General features: G+C 45.6%; 1 protein-coding gene across 2 annotated transcripts; it reads right to left on the bottom strand.

Moving 5' to 3' along the window:
* Nucleotides 1-592: 592 nt before the first annotated feature.
* On the bottom strand, nt 593-27,131 carry LOC146173499 (uncharacterized). Of its 2 annotated transcripts, none has more exons than XM_084585578.1 (14): nt 26,681-27,131; nt 26,495-26,534; nt 21,193-21,240; nt 19,248-19,315; nt 16,374-16,417; nt 13,516-13,552; nt 8,487-12,838; nt 7,129-7,183; nt 5,318-5,458; nt 4,974-5,182; nt 3,926-4,032; nt 3,371-3,471; nt 2,728-2,862; nt 593-1,665 (listed from the first exon to the last, which is right to left on the bottom strand). In XM_084585578.1, exons 1-14 carry the CDS (start codon nt 26,710-26,712, stop codon nt 1,569-1,571), a joined length of 5,466 nt encoding a protein of 1,821 aa, XP_084441704.1. In that variant the 5' UTR covers nt 26,713-27,131; the 3' UTR covers nt 593-1,568. The 2 variants fall into 2 exon arrangements, with proteins under 2 accessions (XP_084441704.1, XP_084441703.1); XM_084585577.1 differs by having other exon boundaries at nt 7,129-7,186; nt 26,681-27,130.
* Nucleotides 27,132-27,283: the final 152 nt, after the last annotated feature.

Here is a 27,283-nt window from a genome sequence, read left to right as displayed (position 1 = left end):
GAAATATAATTGTCAATATGCAGTTATTCAATACAACACTCAAGACTGGCTGCTTTAAGAGCCAAGAATGACGTGATGTAAAACAACCTTTCATACTGCAGCCCTCATGCAATTGATCAAACCAAAACAGCATGAGAGAAGAAAATTGGCTATGGAGCAGCTATTAAATATTCAGTGGTCATAGAACAAAACGCTACTTCAAGCTCGAATTTTTGTAACTCGCGAATCCCAGGCCACACCAACTGACAGAGTGAGCATTTGTTTTTGTTTTTTTTTTTTCAACTTTACAACAAAAGCACAGAAAAAACAAGGAAAAGCAGGTACTTGAATGGAAGTTTAAAATTTTTAATTTCCAAGGAAACCTTGTTGTCTTCATCAAGTTAAGACACTTTCACATAAAAATGAAATCAGATATGTACACATTTTAGCACAGATGTATGAAGGTGAGAGGGGCTGGACATAAACACGAGGCACTTCTCAAAGGTGCGAACAAAATGGTCATCTCATAGAGCATAAAATTCGCACCGATTAAGAATTCCAGCTGCTTGAGGGAAGTACACATGGAGCTCCCTTAAAGTTCAGAATGTGATGGAACATTTGAACAAAAAAAAAAAAAAAAGAGAGAGACGCCAGCCAATATAGGAGAGATTTCTGTTCGACGTATTGGCTCCCAATGCAGTATCAGTGGATCGTTTAAAAACATGCTCAACTAATCACGTTAAGGAACATGTGTATGAATGCAACTAAACAAGGCCTTCCAGTCCTGGGAGCCGAAACGTCAAACAGAAATCTGGTTTTTACTGGTTGGCATCTTCATTAAAAAAAAAAGAGCACCCTTAAGTACACACAAATGAAAACAAGCGCATTTCTTCTCTGTTTCATGCAACACAGCATCATGCCATAATTCATCCGACGAAGACGTTCATTCAACCATGCATTTCTTTCACTCTGACCATCATGCATGGTGCGCGGTACTTTTAATTCTGCCAAGGCCCCCTAGATACAGGAAGTGTGAGTTACATACATACATGATATATATTACATACCTGGAGATGATTAGAAAAAAAAAAGGCAGAAACTGAAATCACTCCATTAATTTGATAAAAGACACGGCCAATAAGAGCTAATTACACTGGCGGCAACCCGTGCCAAATTTGCGTGAAAACAGTTCCACGGTGTGCTTCTGACTCTCCACAGCACCACGCTTCTTCCCCGATAAGGCCTTGTTTCGAGCGCTGCTGGCATGTTTGACTAATGCAACCTGTCCAACCCACTGAACATGAAGGCATACTCTCAATTGGATAAAACATGGCCCGACGATTAAGGTGTCTGGTTCAAGTTCGGGCGCACTTCCGATCTAAGCAGCAGTCCAGTGATGCTAAAAGAACACTTCTGTGTTGCACTTAAAAGCAAATGGTGCCAACTCTGAGAGTTGGGAGGTATCCTGTTTGCGAATGAGCGCATGGCCTACTAAAACTAATCGGGCTGAGCTCGGCCCGAGGTCGGTGTCCGACAGTTCGATGGTGTCCAGTCTGCAAACGAGTGGCCAGTACCCGTGGCCGCAAAAGTCACGCATCCATGAAAGCCTCTATTTCTTCTACGATCCGCTTGACGTAGAAGGGGCCCGGTCTGACGTGAGCCACGATGCGGCGAAGCTTCTCCGTGCTGCAGGTACAAGAGAGCGAACAACCACTGCTGTACAGCCACAAGCAGTTTAAATTGGAACGTGCGACGTGCACTGCAAGCCATCCAAACGCTGCCCTGTTCAACACGTAGTTGAGGGCAGCGACCAATGAGACAAGGGTATTACGAGACACCTAACCCCTACCAGCAGGGTGCCAAAGCAATGGGCCAATTTTGGGCCAGCATACATTACGCCTTTTCCTTCATGTTTTGTTCCCTGCCATGCAGAGTGGTGGATCTCAACAATAGAATTGCTTCTGCTGACCAGACAAAAAGGCGAGATTCTTCTTATACTTATGTTGCACATGCCTACAAGCCTTGCCTAGTATTGAAATGTCACAGCAGCAAATATTTTCCCAGGGTTTCAATGAGTTTCTTTTCCCCCTTCAGGCACCGCCCACGGTTTCTCTACGCCTTAAGAAAGCAAGTTGAAACACCGGGCATTTGCCAGGTGAGAAAAAGAGGGTCACGTGCGACTCCATAAATGAAGAAAATAATAAGGGTGACAAAACCTGTCTGCATGAGTGTGCCGAAGGATGCCACTAGGTTCTGAAGTATGTGCACCGCATTTGTTGGCTAACATGAGGCACTCCAGCTACAAAACGAGAAGCTAAATTCATGTTAAGATAAACCACTGCTAACTAAAGTATGCTCCCAGACAAAGAAAAGCTGTGAATTTGCAGCGCACCGAATTTTCTACAGTTCCTGGGATCTAAGGGTTCGCCTCCTCACACGAGTTTGGTGGCAAAACGAGAAACAGTTTGCAGAGTAAATGAATAAGGGCAGTTCTTCCTCTGTTCTACAGTACCCGAAGAAGCACATTTTCCTTATTGGCGGCTCTTACAGAGCAGACTTCCTAGGAGCAAAAGGATGCTGCGATATGTGGTGACAATGCGTGCTAAAGATGAAAGAAAACCAAGTGTGCCATATAGCCTACAAAATTGCAAGTGGTTCAATGCATATGCAAACCGAAGAGAGAGCCTTGCCTCTGTTCCCAGAGAAAACCCCTCCAAGGTCAGACAGGAAGGCAATCCAGGTACTCACCTTATGCAACGATACTGGTCAGAGTATGGTCGCGATGAAGGGATGATCTCACTATCCGGGTATGTGTCAATGTCAATGGGAAGATCCAGGTGGAACCATATCAACCGCCCCGGGTGTACAATGTCAAGCGTGTGACTGAAATTTAAGGAGCATTGTAAGGAAACACGACAAGCAAATCACAAGCTTCAGGCACTGTCCATTAGATTTCAGGAATAGAATTCAGTGTGGTCAGTCGTTGCACGTCACTCTGAAGTGCGAGCAATGTGCAACGTTACACGCTCGATGCCATTAGAAAAACCGCATTTAGCACAGACCCGTGTGCGCAGAACTTCGGCGGTCTACAAGCGTGCATGCAAACTAGGCATTTAGACATCTATGCACGAACCACACTAGAGCTACAAAAGCTAGCGACGATGACAAACGGCCAGAGTTCTAACAAGAAGCACCAGCTGCATTTGTTTGGAACTGGAGCTTGTTTTATTGTAGCAGCTGAAGCTTATCCTTATCAAACTTCCAAAATCTCTCCGTTTGACATCCGCCTGTTTACTGCTACTGACATATTCGATGATGTGATGAAACGGGGGAGTCTTCGAACAGTGTTGCTTTGAGAACTCTGAATGGCACCGCGGCCATGCTTACTCACATGGGGGGGTTGAGGCTATATGGGCAGAACCGGGAGACAAACTGAATGTCTTTGACGAGTGGAAGGTACCGCACGAAGAAGGCGCCCACCTCTCCCAGCATCTGTAAAGCCGACAGAAGCAAAGGATACGTCTGCTCTTTAGCAAAATGCACAGGGCTCCAGTGACTCTCATAGCTTAGAAAACTTCTTGATAAAAAAAAAGCCTGGCAGCAGCCGATTAAGTGGGCTTCAATTTTGCGTTCTCAGTGGGGCAGCCATTTAGATATATTTAGCTACACTAGTGTAGCGAAATTTCATTGGAGGATCTACAGTTTTCCTCCAATGATGTAGCTTAGTGCAGGTAAAAAAAAATTGACTGCACGAGTATTTCTGGATATGTTGGAGTTCGTTTCGCTAGAGGAACCAAAACTTTTGGTGCCATTCGTTCCACACTCATGACACAAGATCGAAATGGACTCCACATTCAGAGCTTTAAAGCAACTGGCGGTGTGTAGCCTGGCCTCAAAACAAATGCGGGCAATCTGTGCAAGCAGTAATTTCAAGGAAGGCGGTCACCTTTCCCAGGCAGTCAGTGGTAGGATACCGCTTGAGCAGCTCATCTGTCTTGAACACATTCAGGAAGTGCTGCTGCAGTAGGTACTGGTTGAGGCGAGCTTTTGGCTCTAGAAATGTAAACACACACACAAACACAAAAAAAAAAGGGGGTGTCACATCCGTGAACTGTACCAAAAACAAAAAAAATTCAAGGGGAGCACTTGTCACACACAGGAGCGTCTTGCGCTGGGTTTGGTTGGCTTGTTATGTGGATTCTGGTTTGCATTGTTGGCCATGACTCGGATTAGGGCTATGGCTAATGCCGTAAGTCACTATGCGCTGCCATTAAGGCATTATAGCCAATTAACCACAACTGGATATAGTAATGGCTTATGTGTATTCTCGGTTATGGCTTGGATTTGGGCTACGACTAATGTGCCTAGTCATTATGCAGTGCTCTTTCATTACCAGTCGCCATGGCTTGTTCTATTTTTTCGTACAATGTATGGAGAGCTACGACTAAAACATGCATTATGATATGCACTCAATTATCCTGAAGAAAAACAGACATCCTGACAATGCCACCCAAGAATGTTTTTAAAATGTTTAACTTTCAGTGTGGATGTTGCTATATTTATGACCTTAGTGCCTGGTTTATCGATTACTTGCATTGTTAACGATACCATTGTTAGCCGACTGTTCTACACGCCTGTTACTAATTTCTACAAAACTGTGCTGTTCAAGTGATTACTGCAGCGGGTGGCTGGAGCTTTGTCAAGCTGCAAAGCAAAGCAGCTTTTTCTCCGGTCACCTCTTTCGATGAACTAAAATAAAATTCTCGACGATGATGATTCAGGTATTATAGCCAATTACAACTGCATTCAGTATTGGCTTTTTCTTGGCATATTATGTGGATTGTGTCAGATTGGCTTAGGATCTGTTTTTTGGTCACGCATTTTGCGGACAGTCACTTTCTGCGCACGCCATGGATTAGCCAAGAAGTGCTTTCTCGTTAAAAGAGGCCGGAAGCCTTAGTACCATGGGCACAACCCGTCACGAGCACACTTACTGCAATTTATCTGGAAACTGAGTGCCGTAATAAGCTTGCTGCACCGAGGAACCGCTCCCTCCGCCCGTTTAGCCAGAGCGTCTTTGTCCGTGCTGCCTGGCTGCCTGACAAAATCACCCAGTGACACAGCGAGCTTCACTACATCGTTGATGAAGCCGAAGACTGCTTTGTGTGGCTGCATGCGTATGGCGCGCAACGCCCACTTCTTCCTGCAAACAGGGTTGGAAGCAGCCAGAGGACAGATTACAAAGCCACTTGTCAGGTTTTTTTTCCTACGTTCGCAACACATTTGTACCAAAGATTTTTTTTGTTTCCATGCTACAAGTTCTTAAAAGGCCACTTACAATGACTCCTCGGGAAGCTCGGTGAAGCTCCAGTAGATCCTCTCCCGAGCATTGGCATCGTCGAGGCGGTCCAGAATGTCGTCTATGTTGATCCCAGCAGTCAGGTCAACTTCAGCGGTGTCAAACTCAACCGGTTCACAGCTGCGTTGACAGAGAAAAAGTCCCCTCACATTAGAAAAGGCAAATATGAAATTGCAGTAGCTCGCAGGCCCCGCCGTGGTGGTGCAGTGGTAAGATGCCCGACTACTGTGCCAGAGTACCCGGGTTCGATCCAGACCGCCGCCGGCTACAATTCAATGGAGGCGAAACGAAGAGGTGTCCGTGTGCTGTGCGATGTCAGTGCACGTTAAAGATCCTCCAGCTAGTCAAAATTACTCTGCAGCCCTCCACTACGGCTCCTCTTTCTCTCCTTCCACTTTCACACCCACCTTCCTCCCTTCCCTTAGGGGGGTTCAGGTGTCCACAGAAGCATGACAGATACTATGCCTTTTGTTTCTTGCGAGCCAATTACTATTACTAGCTCGTAGCATTACATGTGGCAGCGTAAGGCTCTTGTTATGGCCGTCATGGACGCAGTTCTTTGTGGCTCAAAACTGCTCAGCAAAATGCCATTCACTCCCTTAGAAGTGACCAATGTGCGTCACGTGACTAAAACGTCACACCTTCAAGAAAGAGCACCATCCTTGCTGCCAATGTAAATTCCAGAGCAGGGTAAGGAGTGCGGATGGCTGACAGCATCATGCAGGTCTAATCTCAAAGGACTCCGTTATGAGAATTGCATCGCTTGCTGCCAAGTCTGCGTTGCGTTTTCACCATGCTGAAAATTGAATCCACCCAGATATTTGTGGCATTTACGAAATCAACAAGTACCGCGAATTGGTCAAAGTAGGACAGGTATGCGAAGAGTTAGATCAACTGCTCTCATTTGCATACTCAGACAACGGTATCACAGTTTTCCTATTTCCTATAAGGATATGTAAAATGCACTATGATGAGTGGTCAGTAAATACTACATAAGAATGAAAGAATAAACACTATGCTTTTTGTTACGACACACAGAGCAAGCAGATAGCAGAGATAATCTTTCTTCCAGCACTCTTTGAGACAATCTACCTTGATGACGGAGAATGAAATAAATCATCTCCCCAGAATAATTTGCTGGGGCAGCGTGTTTGTGCACAACACAACTTGTCTATTTAATGAATTTAGCGTAAGTTGGCTATGGTGTGGAACCAAAGACAACTCTATCAATTTTTTGCTGCTGGTGAAAGCCTATTGCACAGCTTCTTCTGGCCCCACTTGGCAGCAAAAGGTTACCCCATTGCAATGAAAATGGAATGAAGTCGCAGGGAAAAAATGTTTGATCCAACTCTTCTGAGCAAGACTATCAAGTACTCTTCTAGAAGTCGCCATGGGAAGTGAATCGTGGCGCGGTCTATACTGGCGGTCCATTTTGTGGAAAAACTGCCCCACTGCAATGCAGTTTGCCAGCAAAAATAGCTAGTAACAATGACAGCCAGAACAAGAACATTGGTGCCACAGCTGTTTCTACAAGGCACTGACACACAAACAAAAAGACTACTTTCAAAGAAAGCTGTTTGGGCCAATAAATACAATGCACCAAGAAATTTGCCAGCGCACACCACATTTAACAGTGGCAGTAAGAAATTGGTGCAACACTGGTGCAGTGCTGTACCGGGGCACTACTAACACTGAATGCCCGCATGCTTTATTTAGAGACTCAAATTCTTGGCAATATAACCTAACACAGAAAAGAGGTCGCAAGTAAGGAGAAAGAAAAATGAACATACATGTCCGGAAGATTCAGGGGTGCCTGGGTTGCAGCGCCAGCCTCGCTTTGAACGCCTGCTGCAACAAAATGACAGAGTTGACGAGACTGAAATCTCCAGATTACCTGCACCTGGCGCACCTCCATTGAGCACACGCACAAATGCACAGGTGCAAACACACACACAACATTGGCGCACAGAGTGCAGCCAACTGCACTCGATCTACAGTTTGCGTCTCAACTTTCGTCCCATTTGAAGACGTTTCTTTCAGTGACAACTGACTAACCAAAAGGGAAGCAAAGTTGGGATGCGGGCCTAGATGGTGCCCATTTCATACAGAAGCTAGAGTCAACGATTTCTTTACTGAAGTGTTAGATTAGTGCTTGCACAACAATCCATCAGGACTAACAGACACAAGAGCCGAACCACAAACCAGAGAGTGGAGAAGAGAACCGCTCAGAAAGTGACTAGCTTTAGTATGCACCTTTCGGGAGCATACAGAGTGTGGTGCCATCTGGAAGCGGCCAATAAAAGCTATTTGCAATTGTCCCTGCTGGCTTCCCAAAGGCGCATTTTTTTTTTTTTTTTTTCATTTACCCTTTAACTATCTCTATGCTGTTGTGAGAATTTTCACTACCGGATCTTTTCAATACATTTTGTTGTCAGGAGGTTGTGCAGTTGTCAACAAGCTCAATGTTTGGTAGTTTACAGGCACCGTGAGTGCCTCCACTGTTCGTAAACACTCAAGTTTTGACCTACTGTGACCACCGTCTTTTTTTATATATTTTTTTTATGTGGGCCCACAGCTGATAATGTTAAATAGTTCTGCTTCGAAATGCAGTAATAGTGCCGTCATGTACTACGAAGAGAGAAAGAAAGGTATCCTGAAAGAATCTGCAACTCTGCGCTTTCAATGCCTCGTGGCCGCTTTTCAACATTTTGCCAACAGATTGTACCAGCAACAGGGCCGCGCATTTCTGCACAATTGGGAACACTGCACGAAACTACAGGAAGAAAGAGAGTGACACAACACTGAAGGTGCGGTGAGGTCTGTTCACCGCAGTCTTTTTGCTTTCTTGTAGCACAGTGTCAAGTGAAGAGCAGATGGCGCCACTGCTGTGTGGCAGACAGGAGCTTCGGCAGTACAACTATGTGGCACGCAGGGTCATTGTTAAACCCATTCCAGTACAAACAGATCAGCACTGCAACAAGCTCTTGCAAGGTGTACACCTGTAAACACTGGTAGAACCCACATCGTCCCCATCTCAGGTGCCCGAGTGCAATGCGATGTGTGCAAAGCATCACAAGCAGCCTTTGCAGTCTCGCAACACAAAAGCGCAGGAACTGGACGTGACAAAAAGGCAAGGTAGCGAACTCACCAAATTCCTGAGGCTCCTGCTCGGGCAGCGCTGCACTCAGAATGTTTTCTATCAGCCCTGGCGGCGTGGGCGGCAGGCTCCTTAGCTTCTGATTGCACGCAAAGAGAGTGCGAAAATCGTCGTTCTTCTCGAGAACTGCCACTCTGGACTTATTCTCTTGTCGAGAGCCCGAAACGTACCCCTCAGCGTTTTGTTCGCACTTGTCTGTGCTCCGTGTTTCCAGTGAAGCCCCACATTCCCCGCTGTTTGATTTTGGCGTATGTTGCCCCTTAGCCTTCTGTTTGCACTTGTCTGAGCTTGCGATTTCCGCCGAAGCCCTGCGTTTCCTGCTGCTTGATGCCGGAGTACGGTGGCCCTTGCGGCTGGTGCTTTTTGTACCAGATTTTGCCAACCGGTGCTTTTTTGCCTTCGACCTGCTGGACTGGCTTGACCTAGGAGACAGCACCGACAGAGGCCTGTCCCTCTTCTTTGCCGTCGATGTGGAGTAAAAGGAGCTTGCCGGTATGTGGCCGTCGACCAGTGTTGCATCCTTGCTGCCCTGTGGAGAGGTCAGCTGGTGGGAGGTGGCACCACTGTATAGCTGAATGTCCTGCGTGGAGGCTGCCGTGGGGCTGTTGTTGACAAGCGAAGGTTCCTGAACATCCACGAGCATTTCTTCATCGAAGCCTGTGCAGCTAGAGCTCAGATTCTGCTTCCGAATCTTGCTCGACGAACCTGCTGACGAGGTGTGCAGTTCACGACAAGAAGAATGAGAATGGCCGGAGAAAGGAAGTTGGCCAGACAATTCCGAAACTGCTTTGGTTGAAGTGACAGCTTGCGCATCGAAAGACAAGTCTAGTTTTAGGCTGTCACCACTGGTGCCTGCCTGGACACTTTTGGGCCGTTCACACAGTTCGGTGAACTCTAGCCGCTTCCTAGATTTGATAGTGACGGCACTCTGGTCACGACCGTGTGTGTCGTTTGACTGACGTGCACGTGCGGTGAGGCTTTTTGCTGTAGAGCAGCTGGTTGCAGAGGGGCCACGAGAGGCGCCTGCCGGCGCAGAAAGGGGCTCCGCCTTTCTACCCACTTTTTCAACTCCGACACTGTTGTCAATGCACACGACATCACAGTTTGGAGAAGGCAGAACAGAAAATGTAGCGCTGGGCCTAGCATCCTTGGACGACACGACAAACGTTGCACTCTTCCGTGCATGCTCTCCATTCACAACAAATGTTGCATTCTTCTGCGCAGCACCACCATTCACAACAGTGTCTACCCTATCACACCGGTTACTAGACTTTGATGTGCTGCCCGCAGACTTCTTGGATGAGCAAACAGTCGCAAGAGGCAATTGCTGCTTGGCCTCCAGACTGGTAGAAACTCTTCCAACGGTCCCTGAATCCTGAATTGTCTCGCCATTCACAACAAACGTCGCATTCTTCTGCGCAGCACCACCATTCACAACAAAGCCTACCCTGTCACACCGGTTACTAGACTTCGACGTGCTGCCTGCAAACTTCTTGGATGAGCAAACAGTCGAAAGAGCCGATTGCTGCTTGGCCTCCAGACTGGTAGAAACTCTGCCAGCTGTCCCTGAATCCTGGATTGTGGCAGTGACGCTCGAGTTACAGCCAACTTTGGAAGCGCAAGGCACACTGCTGCTCAGAACTGCGCCGTTCTCTGAACGGCTAGAGCTGGCCAGCATTTCACCTTCCGCGACTGGCACCTGTGATGCAGTTTTCCCACTGCCTGCCCCATCTCCGCTGTCTATGGACCCAGGCATTGAGCTGTTTGGCTGCTGGCACCTGCTTTTACTCGAGCTCCTTACTACATCACCGTCGTTGAGCACGCTGGCTTTTTCTGGCACGATACGTGGCAATGATGCGTCACCTGAAATAGAGTCAATGTCCCCAGCAGTAGTTGCCAGCAAGGCCGACACATCCAGCCCAGAGATGTTTCCAGTCGAATCCAGGAATGCGTTTAACTTCCTGTGCACAGCACTCAAGTCCACCTTCGAGGTAGCATTTAAGCGCTTCGGCTTTGATGCTGAGGCAGCCTTTGTAGTTTGCCTGGCGTTGATAGTGGGACTCACCAGCTGCTGGAGGACGATGCTGTCTTTGCCACTCAGGACACTGGCGCCCTCTACTTCAGAGGCAAGTTGCCTCTTCAAGGAGCTCAAGTCCCTTCTTTCACACTTCCTTGAAGACGTGGGTCGAACAGGTGTCGTCACAGCCGCAGACTCTACATGCCGCACTCCATCCTTGCACCCCGGCGTGGCTTCGCGAAACGACGGCACAGTTCCCACGTCCGGAAGTGGACACTCCTGAGGGACACCATCAGGAAGACTCGTGCTGCTCACAGTGGGCTCAAAGGGAGTCACCTTGACAGAAGGGGAAACTGGTAGGAGAAGGGGTGCACCGGTTAGGGTTGGCTCTACAGGCTGCTTGAAAGGTGACACTGCGCCAACGAATCCCACAGATACATTCGGAAACCCTGGAGCAGCAGCCGTACAGTCTCTTGCGCTTTCCCTGGAACTGTCAAGATCAATGCCATAGGCTCCTGAACAGCGGCCACCTGGCCCGTACCCATCACTCAAGTTGCCTGCTTCGATGGCTTCCACGGAATTACACCCCTTGCCAGGATGCTCGCATGCCTTGATCGCGGAGCACGAACCATTGCCATCAGCCAGTTCTAACCACTGCTTGCTCGAGTCAGCAGCATGTTGCTCAATTACAAGTGGTGCTGCTGTGCTTGCACAGGTCACATCCATTGCGACATTCATCAAACATGTCTTTTCGGGGCTGAAAGAGTTTCTATTTCCAGTAGCATCATTCAGCTCCTTGCCATAAAGCAATGTCGAGCCGCTGGATTTATCTCTGATGGCAATGGAGGTTGTGACGTCTGCTGAAGGAAGGGCAGCCGGCGCCAGACTGTCATTGCCCAAGCCGCCTGTGAAGGCACAAGTCAAGCTCATATAAGGTGCAGAGTGCTCTGCATCCTCTGGCTGCACAGCTAACCCACTGCTATTCCCCTCGACAGGACAGGACTCATTCAATCCATCCCTGCCACTGAGGTCGAAGCCGCTGATGCTCATGCCGACAGGCAGGTAGTTTGTAGCCATTGAGATGTCTACAGGCAGAGATGAAAGAACACTGCTTATCTTTGGCACTTCATCGGTTACAGCTGAAGTGCGGCACTCATTGGAGCCAGCGGCATCTTTGGGCACATCCATTAAGCAATGCTCATTGTTGCCGTCATCCTCCAAGACATTGAGTGTGTCATTCTTCCCCATCATCTGATTAGAAGTGAGACTGCACAGTGTGACAGGGTCAACAGTGCCGGTTGAATCAGCCACAGTAGCCAAGTCGCAAGCGTTCCTGATAGGGCTCTCATCATCTCCCAGTGCGTCTTTAGCATCATTTTTTTGCATCAATGCGACAAAGGAGGCGAGATTGAGTGATGGAACTGGTTCGGCTCTTCCAGTTCTATCGCTCACAGTGGTCACACCAGAAGCAGTCCTGGCAGGGCTGCCGTCATCCTCAAATATATCTCTTACATTGCCCTTTCGCATCGATGCGACAAAGGTGCCAAGGTCCAATCTGGCCGACTGGTGATGACCTACAGATGTTTCAATATCAGTTTCACTTGCGGCTGCATCTGCTTCCAGATCCACGGCACGACTTGCACAAGTCACGTTCATTGTTTCGTGCAGGTATACCGAGCCATCCGTCGGCTCAGCTTCAGAGGTAACCCTGCAGGTCACATCCATGCTCTCGTGAATGAGCATAGTCTTGTTAAGCCGACCGGCAGTGGAATTCCTGCCAGCTACAAGACTAGCGTGGTCCACAGTCATCCCATTGAGCGTAGGAGAGGCCAAGGCGAGAGTAATGTCCATGGTCTTGCAATCAAGACTGGTCTTGTTGACGGCGCAAACTCCCTTGCTCTCCGGTGAAGCAGTTAGGGCATGGTGGAATTCATAACACGTGCTGGCGCAAGTGATGTCCATGGCCTTGTCCCCAAGTGTGGTCTTGAGACAAGCGGAGGAAATATCCTTGTCCCCTGCACCAGTGCAGTCGTGTGCAGATGAGACATTGGCATAGGTCAAGTCCATGGCCTCGGAAGCAAGGGTCGACTTGTTGGGACATGTGGAGGGGTCATCCTTGCCTTCGACGCTGCTTGCTCCGCCAAACACAAGGCACGATAGTGCATCTTGCATCAGAATCAACGTCTTTTCTGACCGGCAAACCGTGTCTTTGTTGCCGGCCGCATCATCGGTGCAGTAGAAACTTTGCTCAAGAGCACTGTGCTCCTCGCCACACTTTGGGGCCAATAGGTTTGCGTCGCCGTTGAACGGGTCATCTGTCTTTGTCCTGGAAAAATAAAAAAGGTGGCGAGAGTAAGCAGGGGCAGTTAAAAGGGAACCACGCACATATTAACAGCAGCATGTCTCACTCTGCATCTTCAAACAAGATGTGCCAAAGTAAAACTAAAGTGCTTTCAATGTGCTTCCCCGGTGATGTCATCGTGGCTTGCTGGGTGCGTGCACCCACTCACTGGAGGCTTCCAAGTGATTTCATATAACCAATAAAACCCATCGACACTCTTTATAAATTTATTCCATTGTGATAATGTTCCTTGCATTGCTTGCAAGTACTTTCCTCTTGCCTACCAGCAAGTGACCCCCCACACAACAAATGTGGTTATGTTGGATTTTCATAAAAGCAACGTCACTCGAGTTGGTATACTGTCAGTTGGTACATGCCCCAAAAAACGCAATGCGAAAGGTTGAAATGCAGACTCTCAGGCACAACAGTGCACAAGTTGAAACCACTAGCACCACCACCGCAGCTCCTTTTGCACCTAACCAACAGTTCACCAATTCCAAGCCCAAATTAAAGGAAATCTGCCAAATAATGAATGCTCTCTCCCCTTCATTGAGCACTGAATTGCCATTGGTCACTGACAGTTTGTGCAACTGAACTCTATTGATGTCATTCAATGCAGCATGCACATGAAAAATGGATCTGAATATGCCAATACTACTTACTTAGGGGTGGACTGCTCTGCATTGGCAAAGACACCATCTGCAACAGACACATAAGCATTAGCAATTTCCTTTGTTCTTTTTTTTCTTCCCGAGTGTGAAAATCCTTTCCTTTTCCAGACAGCGACTAATATGATTTTCGGAACACGCTGCCTGCTGCTTGCAGCATTCACCAGACACCCTCCGCTTTTGTTTATGCTACTCTTAGACTGAGCATGCTCAACGTGCAATTCTCTGAAACGTCCTTATGTACGAGCGGCTGTTATTAAACCTTTTCTTTGGTTGTCAGCCATGGACGTGTTGACGACCCCTTATAGACCAACACAGTGTTTACAAACAAAGGGGGCGCTTGCAGCGTCTCAGTCGGCTGGGGTTGAAAAATAGGGTTTAGCGCCCATAGGAATACATGGCACCGAAATATTTCTAAGCAGTTTTTTAATTTCACAAGACACCTATGATGTCCTTATTCGGTGCAGAGTAACCATGAACATCCTAGAACAGATCGTGAAAGTATGAAATCTCATGACCGAGGCGAAGTATTTTTAAAACACTGCGACACATATGGGGGCGCAAGTTGGGAGGGCGACCCATAAAAACACAAGTAAACGCAACTTACCGTAACTTTTTTCTCGTTTCGCAGAGCACCAGAAGTGGTGGCGGGTCGTTAAACATTGGCCAGCGCTTTGAAGAAGTATGCTGCATCATTGCGGAGGCGGTCTACTTTTAAAACTCTCCGAATAATCTATGTTGTGAATTCGGACACCCCCAAAATGCTCATGTAGCGAAACACGTAGTTTTGTTTACAGTCTGATATGCTGCCGCATGGAGTAAATTAGCTTGATAATACTGTCCCTCAAGTGATACATCCTAGACAGAATTACATTTAAAAGGCAGTTGTCAAACGCCATACAACAATACGGACGGGACGAACGAGAGTCGCGCATTGCAGGAGACGACAGCGCAGCTGGCGATACCCACCGCGGCCGCCTCCAGCTCCGAACGTCTGCTAGCGACAGCGGGTGGTGCATGGCCGCCTGCAACTGTGTGCGGTCAGTTTATCATGCTGTGAACGGTCCCACAAGTCGTCAGAATTTTAGTACTTGCAAGGAAATTAGTGTGCCATGCAACATGTCAGGGCGTGATACAAGACGTTTACCAAAAAATGGGAAGTGTTCAACGCTGCTAAACAGAGTAAAATGTTGCGGTAAGTTGTGTTTACATGCGTTTCTATGGGTCGCCCTCCCAACTCACACCCGCATACGTTTCGCGGTATTTTAAAGATACTTCGCCTCGATTTCATACTTTCGTGATCTGTTCTAGAATGTTCACAGTTGCTCTGTAACGAGATCATACGTGCGCCGTGAAATTAGAAAATTGCTTCGAAATTTTTCGGGTCCATGTATTCCTATGGGCGCTAAGCCTAGTTTTCACCCCCAACCGGCCCAGCCTGGCGACAGAAGCGCCACCGCATCGCGCTTACGTCACAGATCAGTGTCGGTCTATAGACCAATGGAACCAGTGGAATGATATCTTGTGCAGAGTGTTAGCGCAGCTTCAGGAGCAGGTCGCGCAATCAGGGTTGAGTCAAGGCTAAGCAGGCATATAAAATATGCGCACTTTATACACCAGCATGCCACAGTATGCAGACGACATGGAGACGAGGCGACACGATGGTGGCGGTATCTTTTTTTTTTTTTAAGAATGCTGTTGGGAAGGTTACGGCTCCCAACACCAAGCCACTCGCTCGCCGGACACCCGAGATTCTCTGTATTGCACCCCCATCCAACAGTGCAGCCAGAGCTTGAGTTTCAGTGATGCAATCATCAAACTCCATAGACGCTCCCTCTCTCTCTCGTGCGCATTCTGTTTCCGCACTCTTTTCATGTATCCTTCGCTTTGAGAGATTAAAGTCTGCTTTGAACCTCCGCGCTTTCAACCCTACAAAACCATGTCTAGCCAGGCCAGAGCCGATATGAAACCTTTCATTTTTTGTTGCCGTGGGCATCTCAAATCCCGAAAAATCGCTTCGTGGACCCTCATTTGAGAAACTCTGCTATACTTCATTAATCTGCCTCCAAACCCGCTAATTCAATCATGTTCAAAAAAACAGACAACAGAAAGTTGCCACTCCAAGCCATACAGTTCCAAATGTAAAGGTGCCACTAAAACTACAAACATCATAGCCGTAGACAAATGTTTTCTGAAGGTCTACAAAAATATCCCCCGAAACATAACAATGATACAGAAAGCTAAAAAAAATCAGCTATTTAAAATACAGCCTCAAATCATACTGCCTTTGCAGGAGTCTGAAATGGAGCATTCGAATGACGTAAACTATGGAGTAAATCTAAGTACACGCTTATTTCACCACCCCTTTCATGCAACTTTACCATTAAAACTAGCGAGATACCCCCTGCCTGTACAACTACAAAAGGTACCAGTAAAATTAAAGTCAGGACCTAACAAGTAAACCCATAGCTTGTTTCCCCCTTGGGGATGCCTTTGCCCGTTTTGGAAACTGAAGATCAATGCTCTTCGGGCACATTACTCGGCAAGATCACATTTCACTCTTGTGTACGACACTACTGTATAAATGCAGGCACCTCCTCGCAACGAGAGGTTCCACTCAGCTTAGAAACCCAAGTGCACAATGCATGCTTTGAGCGACCAATTTTCTTGTCTTATGACCACTCATAGCAAGGAAGGCAGAACGACTTTGCCCAGTAGGGCTTCGGCCCTTATCTAATTGTGACATCCCCTTCAGCAATGTGGCTGTTCGAATTTCGACCGATATCCAAAAAAAAAGGATTTCAAATGGGTGTGTACAATATGCAGCATCAATTTTGCAAAGTGTAACTTACCAGAGTTGGGAGCAAGCTCTCCAGAGTTCTCGCAGTTGAAAAGTCTGGGGAAAAAAGAAAAAGATGCTCAGCAGCCTCAAAACTGAAGTGAAGTGGCTATGGCTGAATTATACTACCCATTTTCCCATAACTTCTGCAAGATTAAAAGAAAGTCAATTACAAGTGGCCTGCATGTTTCCCGTACAAAACGCAACACCACTAAATACTCAATCGGTTGTAAGCGGTCACCGGGAGCACTTTTAAACATTGCTTGTAATTTGCACACTCCGTGCAAACCTTTTAAATTTGAATACTTATGAGGACCACCTCTGTGCATCTCTTGCATTAGAATATTACCGAAATTAGCATTTCAGGAGCCCATCAATGTGCACGAACACCATTCGTGCAGTTCAAATTATTGCCTCTAGTATGGGTTACAAGTGCCGTTTGTTTAAATAATTTCCCTCTGTATGCATGATTCAGTCCTTTAAGTTCAGAGCAGAAGCGAAAATGAATTAGGTTGTTAAATCTAAACTAGTGGCTTGCTTTAATATTGCCCACATCTGTGTCTGGGGCAAGTGACCATGAAAGAAATAAAAATCTGAGCCCTTTAAAAAATTTTAAGAACGATTACGATAATCCCCAATGGAAAATTTAAACATGCTTGTATGTATGCTTGTGCAGTTATATAGCACTATTTTTCTTGCGAGCCAAATTTCTCAGGAGAAGAGAAAGAAGCCAGGAGCGAATCGTGGCTCTTCTTTCTTTTCCAAGAAATTCTGTTCGGCTCGTGACCCTCTTTCACTCGGTTACACCGACAACAACGGTGACGTGGCTTACAGCAATGGCAGTGGTGGAACTGGCAACTGACTTCTTGTAGCAGCTTTTGTAGCAGAAGGAATCGCAGTTTGTAGCAGAAATTTCAAGTTTTGTAGCAGGAAAAATTGCATTTTGTAGCAATTATTCGAGCTTTTGTAGCAGAAACAAAAAAAAAATGTTTTGTAGCAAAATTTCAAATCTCGAGACGCTTAAATAAAGAAGGCTTGTTTTACTTCTGCAACTCAATTGCTCAGATGTTTGTAACGACAATAGCCATACAAAAACAAGCTTCAAGCTCAAATGCAGTCTAAAGTGCTGTTCTTTTCTTAAAAAGCCCCAAACTAAGCAAACAGGGGGCTTTGCTAAAAACAAAGCCGTTATTATTCAGAGGGTAGGCATAACGAGATATGCAACTACACTATAAACACCGCAGCCTTGGAAAGAAGGTTGCTAGCTGTCTTAATGTAAAAGCTCTCTGTAGAAATTCAGAACTGCCACTTCTTAAAACTGCAAATTTAAGGCCCTATTTCTTCTCTTTGTCTTGACGACTCCAGCTTGGACAGGGCTGCTGTGAGCCTTTCCTGTCCATTCTTCAAAAGGGCTTGTCCACTCTCAACGTCTGCAAATTTTTTAGACTTGACCCTTTTGAGAAAAGCAGCTCAGCATTAGTGCTCATATTTCTGGTCAGCCAGATCTCTTCCTGTACCTTTTCCTGATTCTGACCTCTTTTCTGGGTGTCCTTATTCTGTACATCAGGGTAATGTCGAGGTGCCTTTTTCCTTCAAGACCCGTGCTCATTAGAGGGAAAGGAGGAAGAATACTTCTGCAGGTCCTGGGTGGAGATTATTTTCCCCTTGAGAGAGGCGAGCTGCTGGCGCTACTCAGTCAAAAGGCGCGATGCGCGGGGATGTAGAGTGAGCGACGATGCCGTGCGTTCGCAATATTTGCTTTTCCTTCCGGTGGTTTGGCGGGGTGGCTAGTTAATCAAATCAATGCAAGAACTCTGAGTCTTGCGTCTGCTTCTTCGCAGCGCACTGCAGGGATTGTGCGTATGCCTTCCTCATTGTAATGAAAACGTCCAAGGGTACTTACTGACCGTATGCGAGGCTGCAAATATATTGAGTACCTGCGCATAAGTTATTTGCACACGCGCGTGCCCACACACATGCGGTTTTGTAGTGGCGGAAAAGAAATAACTGTCAAGACTGAGATAATCGTCTAAAGGGTGCATAAACATTGATGTTTGGAATTAAGCTGTGAAATTATACAAGATGTTCCACATAAGGGGTTGAACTTAAGGTACAAAAGCGGCTAACAGAGTCCAGTGCGCGCGCACAGAAACAGTGAAGTCCTTAGCGCTCCCTCCGTTGCTAAGGCCATACAAAAAAGAAAATGAAGCAAGCGTATATACTGCTCCAGCTGTGCTTTGCCGAGGGCAGTTCCAAACCATCACTAGTTTGAAACCGCACCTTCTGTGTTGGCCAGCATGCTCGCACATCCGTTGCACGCACGCACACACACCCGCGCACACAAATTAAGCGGGCGCCCAAGGCAGCTCGAAACCGTCACGCGTTTGAACGTGCTTCTACCCTTCGACGGCCAGAACGCCAGACTGTCAGCCCCTCCTTTCACCCTTCCCGCTGATTGGACTTTAGAGATATCTTGTAGCACCCTCTCACTCCCTTCCAGTAGATTTAAAAAAAAAAACACCGGCAGGAGACGCAAGTGACGTCGACAAACGTCAATTTTGTGTCACATGATTGCCCGCCAAGGACCTGCAAAAATATTCTTCAGCCTTGCACAGTGTTGCCAGCAGGTGACAGTTTTGGTTTTGCGACAATTCGGTTTCGCTGTCGGCAGAGTTATTCAAAGACTTTTGGGGCAGGCGTGGCGCAAAAGTAGGCAAAAATTTGATTTTGTAGCAGCATGTAGCAGGATTTCTGATTTGGCTGTTTGGCAAATTGGCGCAGTAGTTCCACCACTGCAATGGGCTACAAATAAAAAGCAACACCAACTTCTGCAAAGGCAGACGACAGCACACAAAAAATGCCAGAGAAAGGCGCCAACAAAACTTACTTTATTTCGTGCGTGTCTGAGAAGCTGACTCGTTTCGAACGCCGGCACCTCCCGCCGTGTTCGCGTGACTGCAAAATATGGTGGAAATGACACTGCTTGCCGCACAGATCCAAAAAGCTTACACAGTGTTGCCGTCACACAAACAAGCAGATCCACGAATTCAGTACTTTCCTGCTGCTCATTGCAAGGCATGCAATAATAATAATTTTATTGGCAGGTATTAGCAGGAAGTTAAGTGCTGTCACACAGTGTAGTTTACAAGGGCAGGAGATCCAAAAGTCTGCAAGTCAAAAGCAGAGAAAAGACGCCTCGTCCAAATAAAATAATCGATAGGACAACAGACTGAAGGAGGAGGCCAATAAACTGGCGCAGCGTGCATCCCTCCAGAAACAACGCTTTAATGTAACGCCGAGGACAAACTATAGTTGCACTAAGTTGATTGATCACCATTTCCTAATACGAGGTTACTTTCACGGATATGAAGCCTTTAAAAGCTGGAAACACATGCACACTACCAAGGCAGCCAACCTTTTGCATGCAAATCACAGTGACATGTACTTATTTGCTGACATATCGCCAAACAGCCGAACTGCCATTAGTTTTAAGCTAGCGATTCCAAAGCTCAAAGTTGACCCTCACCCTAATTACAAGATTTAATCGGGCAACCAATGAAGAACAAAATGTTGGTGCTAAATGATTGTCAACAAAAAGCCGAAACTACCAAATTTTACCGCCAACAAAAACTAGATGGTGCTGTCCTCAGCGACCAATTAAATGCAAGAAAAAGCACCATCAATGAAGCCAGTCAAATCTAAGCATCGTGCAAAGCTCCTAAAGAGAAAAATTAACAGGCGGGTTTCCACTGTTGCATACTGCAATACTTGGCTCAGCTTGGTCCCCTTGTCTGAACTAATAACTGGCATGTGCCTCTGGTTAAGCCATACTTGGTTAAGGCATTACGTTTTGCCATATTTCGTGCATACTGTTACACTATTGTGGGTCGTTAATTTACTGTGCTGTTTTTTTAACTTGCTGTTTCATTTGTATATATGTGCTCTTTCTGTGCTTCATAATTTTCATGTTATATATGTATATTTTTGCCTTAACGTCACATGTCCTGTTGCTCTGCCATTACTGGGCCTCGGGCATCTCTCAAGCTATCGCTGTAGCTTTTCGCCCGAGGCCCATTTCCTGTATATTACTGGAAATAAATTTTTCAAACTAAAACAGGTCATTAACCCAATAATGTTCGGTATATTGCCAAGAGTAAATAGTGAAACAGAGGTCATTAACCCCGTAATGTCTGGCATATTGCCAACAGTATAGACAGCATGAGATACAAATATCGAATTTATGCACTCAGAAGCAAATCAAATTCAAATCCTCAGGTCAGAACTCAATCTATGCCTCAACGAGTTGAGAGATGCAGTCGTAGTATAGGACGTGCAGAAATACTGCTAAAAGACGACTCTTCAAAAGAGCTAGGATTTTAATAGACGCACTACGACATCAATGGCCTTTGGAATGATTTTGAATTTTGTTTGCTGCATGTGCTTGTAGTAAGAATTTGCAGTGCTATTCTCACATGTTCAGCAATTAGCACAGCTAGCTGATTTTAATTATACCATAATTGTTTTTTCTCAACTACCAGTTATTTGGAAATATCTGGATAGGAGCAACACTTAACAATAAAAAGCTCGAAATGCAAAACCTGTCACCAACATTCAGAAAATTTTTTTCTGGTGCTAATAAATACTGTTATTACATCCTCACAAATTGGGCATGAGAGTTTTAACTTGTTTACTTTTTTAACTTCAGCTGTGGTTCATGTTCACACAAATGCCACTGAAATCACAAGTGGATTTCCTAGTCAGTGCTTCTCACAAGCATAAATGTAGCAGCTTAAGTGCATTGGCAATAATACCAAGGTGCGGTGTCCACTTACGACATTTTGGTCAACACCTTCGAGGGGGAGCCTGGCAAGTTTCAGGATCTACAGAAGCAATTTCGTAAAAGAAAGGTTAGTAAACAGACAAATGAAAAAGAACTGAACATCATTTACTCCAAGCAAGATGGACAAATACCCAACTATAAGACTTTTCCTTACAGAGATGAAGAAGTACTGTGCCAAACAATAGAACGAGAGGAAACGGGATTTACTACGTTTCATCTTGTCACACACTACATGTCATAACTTGCACACTGCACATTCACGTTTGCAAAAAGCAGCAGCAGTATTAGACAATGGGCATATCCATCACTAGAAGTTAACATGCACCATTCAAGATGCCCCACCGAAGGCTTGCTAATAAAAGGAGTTGCATAGGGGCTAGGAGCACCTGAAAATTTTTTCTAAGGTAACAGCCTACAATATCTCCCGTATTCCCGGCCGGATGTGTGCACTCATTACAACATTAAACAGTGCATTCTTATGCACGCAGAAGAAAGCCACACTAATTGATTGATGCCTGCTAGTATTAATTTTGAAATTTTTTTCAGTGGCTGCATCATGATTTGAAGATGCCGTTGTGTGAGGAACGCCACATTAATTTACTGGGACACCACCTGTACAGTGTAGACAAATAATAGTCAACAGTGCAGGACAGGAGAACCTATCAGCTACACATGAGTCGCCACATAATAGGAACACCACAATTTATTGGGACACCGCCTGTACAGTGTAGACAAATAATAATTACATAGATAATTATTCCTGGCATAGCTGTCACTTAGCCTGCAATATAGCCAACAGTGCAGAACAGGAGAACCTATGAGCTACACATGAATCGCCACATAATAGTGACACCACAATTTATTGGGACACCACCTGTACAGTGTGGACAAATAATAATTACTTGGATAATTATTCCTGGCATAGCTGTTGCTCAGCCTGCAATATAATCAACAGTGCAGGACAGGAGAACCTATCAGCTACACATGAATCACGACATAATTTGCGAGCACTCGGTAAATAATTTGTCACTGAAATTTATTTTGTGGCTTCAGTTTCAAATTGCAAAACAGAGGTTTCGATGCAGCAAGTGGGTGCGAGATCATATGACGTACACAAAAGCTGCAACATATTCACTGCTTTGCAGTTTTAATTCACAAAACCTCCTGCGGTGATCTGCTTCATAAGCCGGTATGGCAGTGAGTGGACAAATAACTATTACTATATTGCAGTTCTTGCGTGCCCGAGATGATCGCGTACTCACTTGCTATGTCATAACCATCGTTCGGCAACCTGAAACCAAAACTGCGTGGCAAGAATAAATTCTCGATTTTAAATTACTCACTGACTGTAGGCGAATTCCAGGTGGTGATTCGTGTTTGCTATTGTCTTACACACAATCCAAAAGCAGAAAGATGCTAAGAAAATTCGATGTCGCTACCACTTTAAGCTCTCTGCATTGGTGCAGCTTAATCTGAGCAGGCTAAACGTGAAGTGATCGCATTCAGACCACATCAATTGAGTATTCAGCATTTACTAGCTTGCACAGAATTTATGCCAGTATGGCAGCAGCAATGACCCAAGAAGTACAAGGACTTGCAAACGAGACCATTATCGGCAAGGCCCAAGAGACCTGCGGACTCTAGGGTATTGTGGGTTTTCAATTTTCAGGTATAGACTCTCACAGAATGGAAAGACAGTGCCTGGCATGGAGGGAAGCTCGATTTAACGAAGTTGAGGGGAGTCGTGAATTATTTCATTAAATAGGAACTTCCTTAAATCGAGTGAGGCATTTCCCGGTTCTGTAATTTGGTACATTCGATTGCAAGGTCCGACGACATCCAAAAAGCTACCAAGGCATCATACTCGCAAAGCCTTAATGCTTCCAAGATGAAATGCAGCCAGCAAAATGACCGGCGCCGCTAGTGCACGACAAGAAACAAACATTATTACTCATGAAGAATTGCCCGAGAGGACTACAAATTTATTTTCTAGCAAAGAAGTCTCTGCGCTTCGTGATCAATGACCACACTGGTTTCTCGTGGATCTGAAGTGCCACGTAGCACTGTAGGCCTAACAAGCTGAGCTTGAGAAGCATGCACTCCAAGGCACGGGGAATTATCCGCAGAAGCACAATGGTGAACGAACCACACAAAGAACGCCACAAAAAAAGCACCGAACTGCAACACCGCCCATTAGAATGTGACACTAGGCTTTTTTTACCACTGGCACCCCTCTGGCGAATTCAACTGAACACTACAACTCTCGTTTTGTGCCACGCAGTTTGAAAAAAAAGCGGAACGAAGCTGCCCAGCGCTGTTACCGTGGGCTCACCGTCAATAAGTTTTGGAGTGCTCTCTACAAAATAGACCAAAAATAGCCCCTTTCCCAGTGGTGCAACAGCTCAAATAGGATTTGTAGCAAAATATTAGTTTTGGAGCAGTAAAATTTATATTTGGAGCAGCTCAGAGGAAAGAAAAGTTTTGGAACCGTTAAACATGGAAGAAACCTTACTTTCGGCATAAAAAACTGAAATATTTGAATATCAGACTGTATGAATGTGATTCTGAGGAAATCTAGCAAGGGCCACCTATCACTGGCGCTGAGTGTACATGCTATGAAACTAAAAAAGAAAAAAAAAAAAGGAACGTTGGCCATAAAAACAAGTCAATTTTTCAAACTTCGGGGACTGAAAAAAAAAATAAATAAATAAAAACAAGTAAAGAATATGCTTTTTTTTTTTTGCATCTAGCGCAGTTTGACAATCTTAATTACGGGATCTTAACTCGCTCGCAAGGATCATAAAACAATGTTTTACTGCCTGCAAAATCTACAGCATGTGTCATGCGAGGGCAGCTCCAGAAGAGCTCAATTCAAAGCCGTGACTGCGATCAGCCTGTGCCCAAAAGTAAGCCCAGTACAAAAGCAAAACAAAAAGCAATGTTGATTCAAAAGCAGGCAAAAAAAAAATGAGAAAAAGAAAAACAGCAACTAAAAATCAAAAAGGCAAGTGCCGAAAGTAGATACGAAAGCAAGCCATAAGCAACACAAAAAAAAAAAAAAAAAAGCAGATGAGCGAACGAGTCTTCAGCCCGTGATTTATGTTTTCTATGGGCTGCCGATGACTGGTTTTAGACACAATATTCTGATTAAGAGGGGGTAGGCACTGCCTCGGGATATTAGGTTTCGTGGACAGAGCAGACTTTATAGTATTTCGATGTTCCAGCATCCATAAATTTTAATTTCAGCAGTCTTGGGCTCCACTGCAGCATTATGGAATTCAATGCTGCTGCATGTTTCCCTACCTGGCGATTCCCAAAAAAGGTTCGTTAAATTGGGACCGATCATGGAATTGATTTCGTTATTTTGAGTTAGTCAATGCATTGGATTCTATTGACGTGTGAGGGGGAATTACGATATCTTCGTTAAATTGGGTTTCGTTAAATCAAGGTTTGACAATAGCTACAAGAAAAAAGAAAAAGATAGGTGTGCTACAAAAGTGCGCAATCCTGCACAAACAGATAAATATCTAGAAACTGTTTGAAAGCAGTTGTGCTTGCACAGCAGACATTGGAGCAATTATAATGCTAACGAGTTCTAGTTTATCATCGAGTGGATGGCATGCGTATCTAGAGATATACAAAAACCAACACACACACCTTCACTAGACTGTTATGTTGACGCCTTCGACAACCGATCTTTTGCCCACTTTATCCAAATGCCACGCTCGGTGACTGCTTAATCTGAAGTACGATCCTAGTCCATAGCATGTGCATGGCAGGAGAAAACACAAACTGCAGCCATGTTTTCATACAAACACCACTCTTTTCAGGCAGAACCGTTCACACGGTAAGTGTGAAGGGGAGGATACTTACGCTATCACTCTGCAATGTAGTAAATACTATGAGATTCAAATGCACACAGACTCAAAAAAAGAAGCCCAGGAAACACAAACCCCCTACACAGTTATTTTTGCCCAAAATGCTCGTCCCCCAGAAACAACTCTCTACCTCCTTCAACAAATATTAAAAAAACAAACTAGGCAGACGCTTAAGCTCTGCTTCAGAGTGGAACGCAGTAGACTTAATCGACCTCACCCCTGCTCGTCATTTGCCACCGTGTGCTTATCATGAGACTGACTCAAACAACTTGCTTTGATCTGTACATTTCTTCTTTAAATTCCTAAATGGCATTTGCTTTCGGTGGGAGTGTGCTTTGTATGTAATTAACTCATAATGAGCGTACTCAGTTACAGTCAGCATCACTGTAATGTCTTCAAGATACGCCACTAATTCAAACACCACAAGGTAATTGCTAGATACCCTTCTAGCCGTCTGAACCGGGGAGCCTTTCTGACCCATGTGTAGCGTGTTTGTCTCTCAAAACAAATGACCTAGATTTGAAGACCGTTAAAGCATCCCTAAGTTACCAAAATTTATTTTTATTTCAAAAGAGTTTGTCTCTTGAGAGGTGCGGACAGAGAGAGTTCACGCAATATCGTGTAAAATTGCGACAAACTCTCGCACTGTGCAGTAAACATCATTGTCACCATGAAGGTCCATCGCTAATACTTCGTTTAACCTGTAGATAAATATGCCATACACGTACTACGCCATCTGGACAAGTGCGGCCGATGTCTGCTAATCAGAGCGTGCCTAAAGATAAGGATAAAAAAAAAAAACGCTGGAAATGCTGAAGATGTAATTTTGACCGCTTAATATTTTATACACAATTATACAAACTACAATTTTCCTCAATGTTTACGTCTGCGGTATAAAACAAAATTGAACTTCAGTACAAAATTCTGCTCGCAACACTCTTTCCCCTCACTTAAAATGTTGACACACATCTCATGAAAATATGCACAAGGCAAACAAACGTCACCAGACCTTCTGAAAGTGCGCATGCATTCTGTGGCCGTTCGCACTGGCGGAGCTGCCTGTGGACAGCACGAGAAATAGACGCTCGCCGAAAGCGCGAGCAGAAAAAGAAAAGGAAGATGTGTACGGTCCGTTATGCCAGCAGAACCAGCGGCGCGCTCAGAACTGTAGAAATGAAATAAGATTCAATAGGGGGAAGTTTTGGGCCAGTTGGTTCGGCATAGTTGTGGGAGAAAAGGAACCGGGACACAAAACAGCACGACAGTACACTTCTCGTCTTCGTCTTATTTGCGTCGCGGTTCCTTTTCTCCTACAACAGAACTGCAGAACACCGCACAAATGCAAATATCCTTCCCGAAACATTCGAATGTCAACGCAGCGAAAAGTGGAAGCGAAAACTGGAAGAGCGAACTCACCGAGGAGCGACGCGGCGGCCGCTGCTGGAGGGTGGTGTCGCTGAAAAGGACAAATAAATAACCTACAATTAACACGTAGCAACCACTAAAACGGCTTGCATACATCATCACGAGCTATCCATTACAACACTCTAGCAGTACTGCTAGCGTCGCCCTAAGCAGCGGCAGAAACGCCCAAGCACTTACGTTGTATTCTCGGTATTGGCGGGGTCATCCATCGGGACTCATTCGTCGGCTACCCGGGCCACTTTCCGAGATGTAAAATGGCATGTGAACACGCCGCGTAAATGGGGTACACTGTCCGCTCTGTCGACGGCAACGTCTGGTGTCTGGCCACCGAACAGACACTCGAGTACGACTGGCGGATTTCAAACGAGCGCCACCGCCATATGATCGGAACTCATTCGTCGACTATCTGAGCCGCTTTCCCAGATAGAAAAGCACATGAACACGCCACGTAAAGGGCAGACTGCAGGACCTTTCGACGGCAACACCCGCTCACCGAAGTCACCGAAGACGCCGAACTGACACTCATCAATACGAGCGGCGGATTTCAAACCAGTGCCGGCGCCATTTTAGAGACGCTATCTGCGTCACGTGACCCCATGATGACGACGTCGACGACGTTTCTTCAAGCGCCACATGAACACCTATCGGCTGCTCTGTGGCTCTCAGTCCCTCAAACTAATTTATCCTAAAATATTCCACACACTCCTTTCGATAATTTTGAGAAGATACTTTTAGTTATAAAAGTATTCATATTAATTGTTCGGATAAAGACAAATAATT

The sequence above is a fragment of the Amblyomma maculatum genome, chromosome 11 (genome assembly GCF_055883805.1).
Source record: "Amblyomma maculatum isolate TAMU_Amacu chromosome 11, ASM5588380v1, whole genome shotgun sequence".
NCBI classification, from domain to species: domain Eukaryota; kingdom Metazoa; phylum Arthropoda; class Arachnida; order Ixodida; family Ixodidae; genus Amblyomma; species Amblyomma maculatum.
Note: the sequence above shows the minus strand (reverse complement) of the source record. Positions and strands in the feature narration are given on the sequence as shown.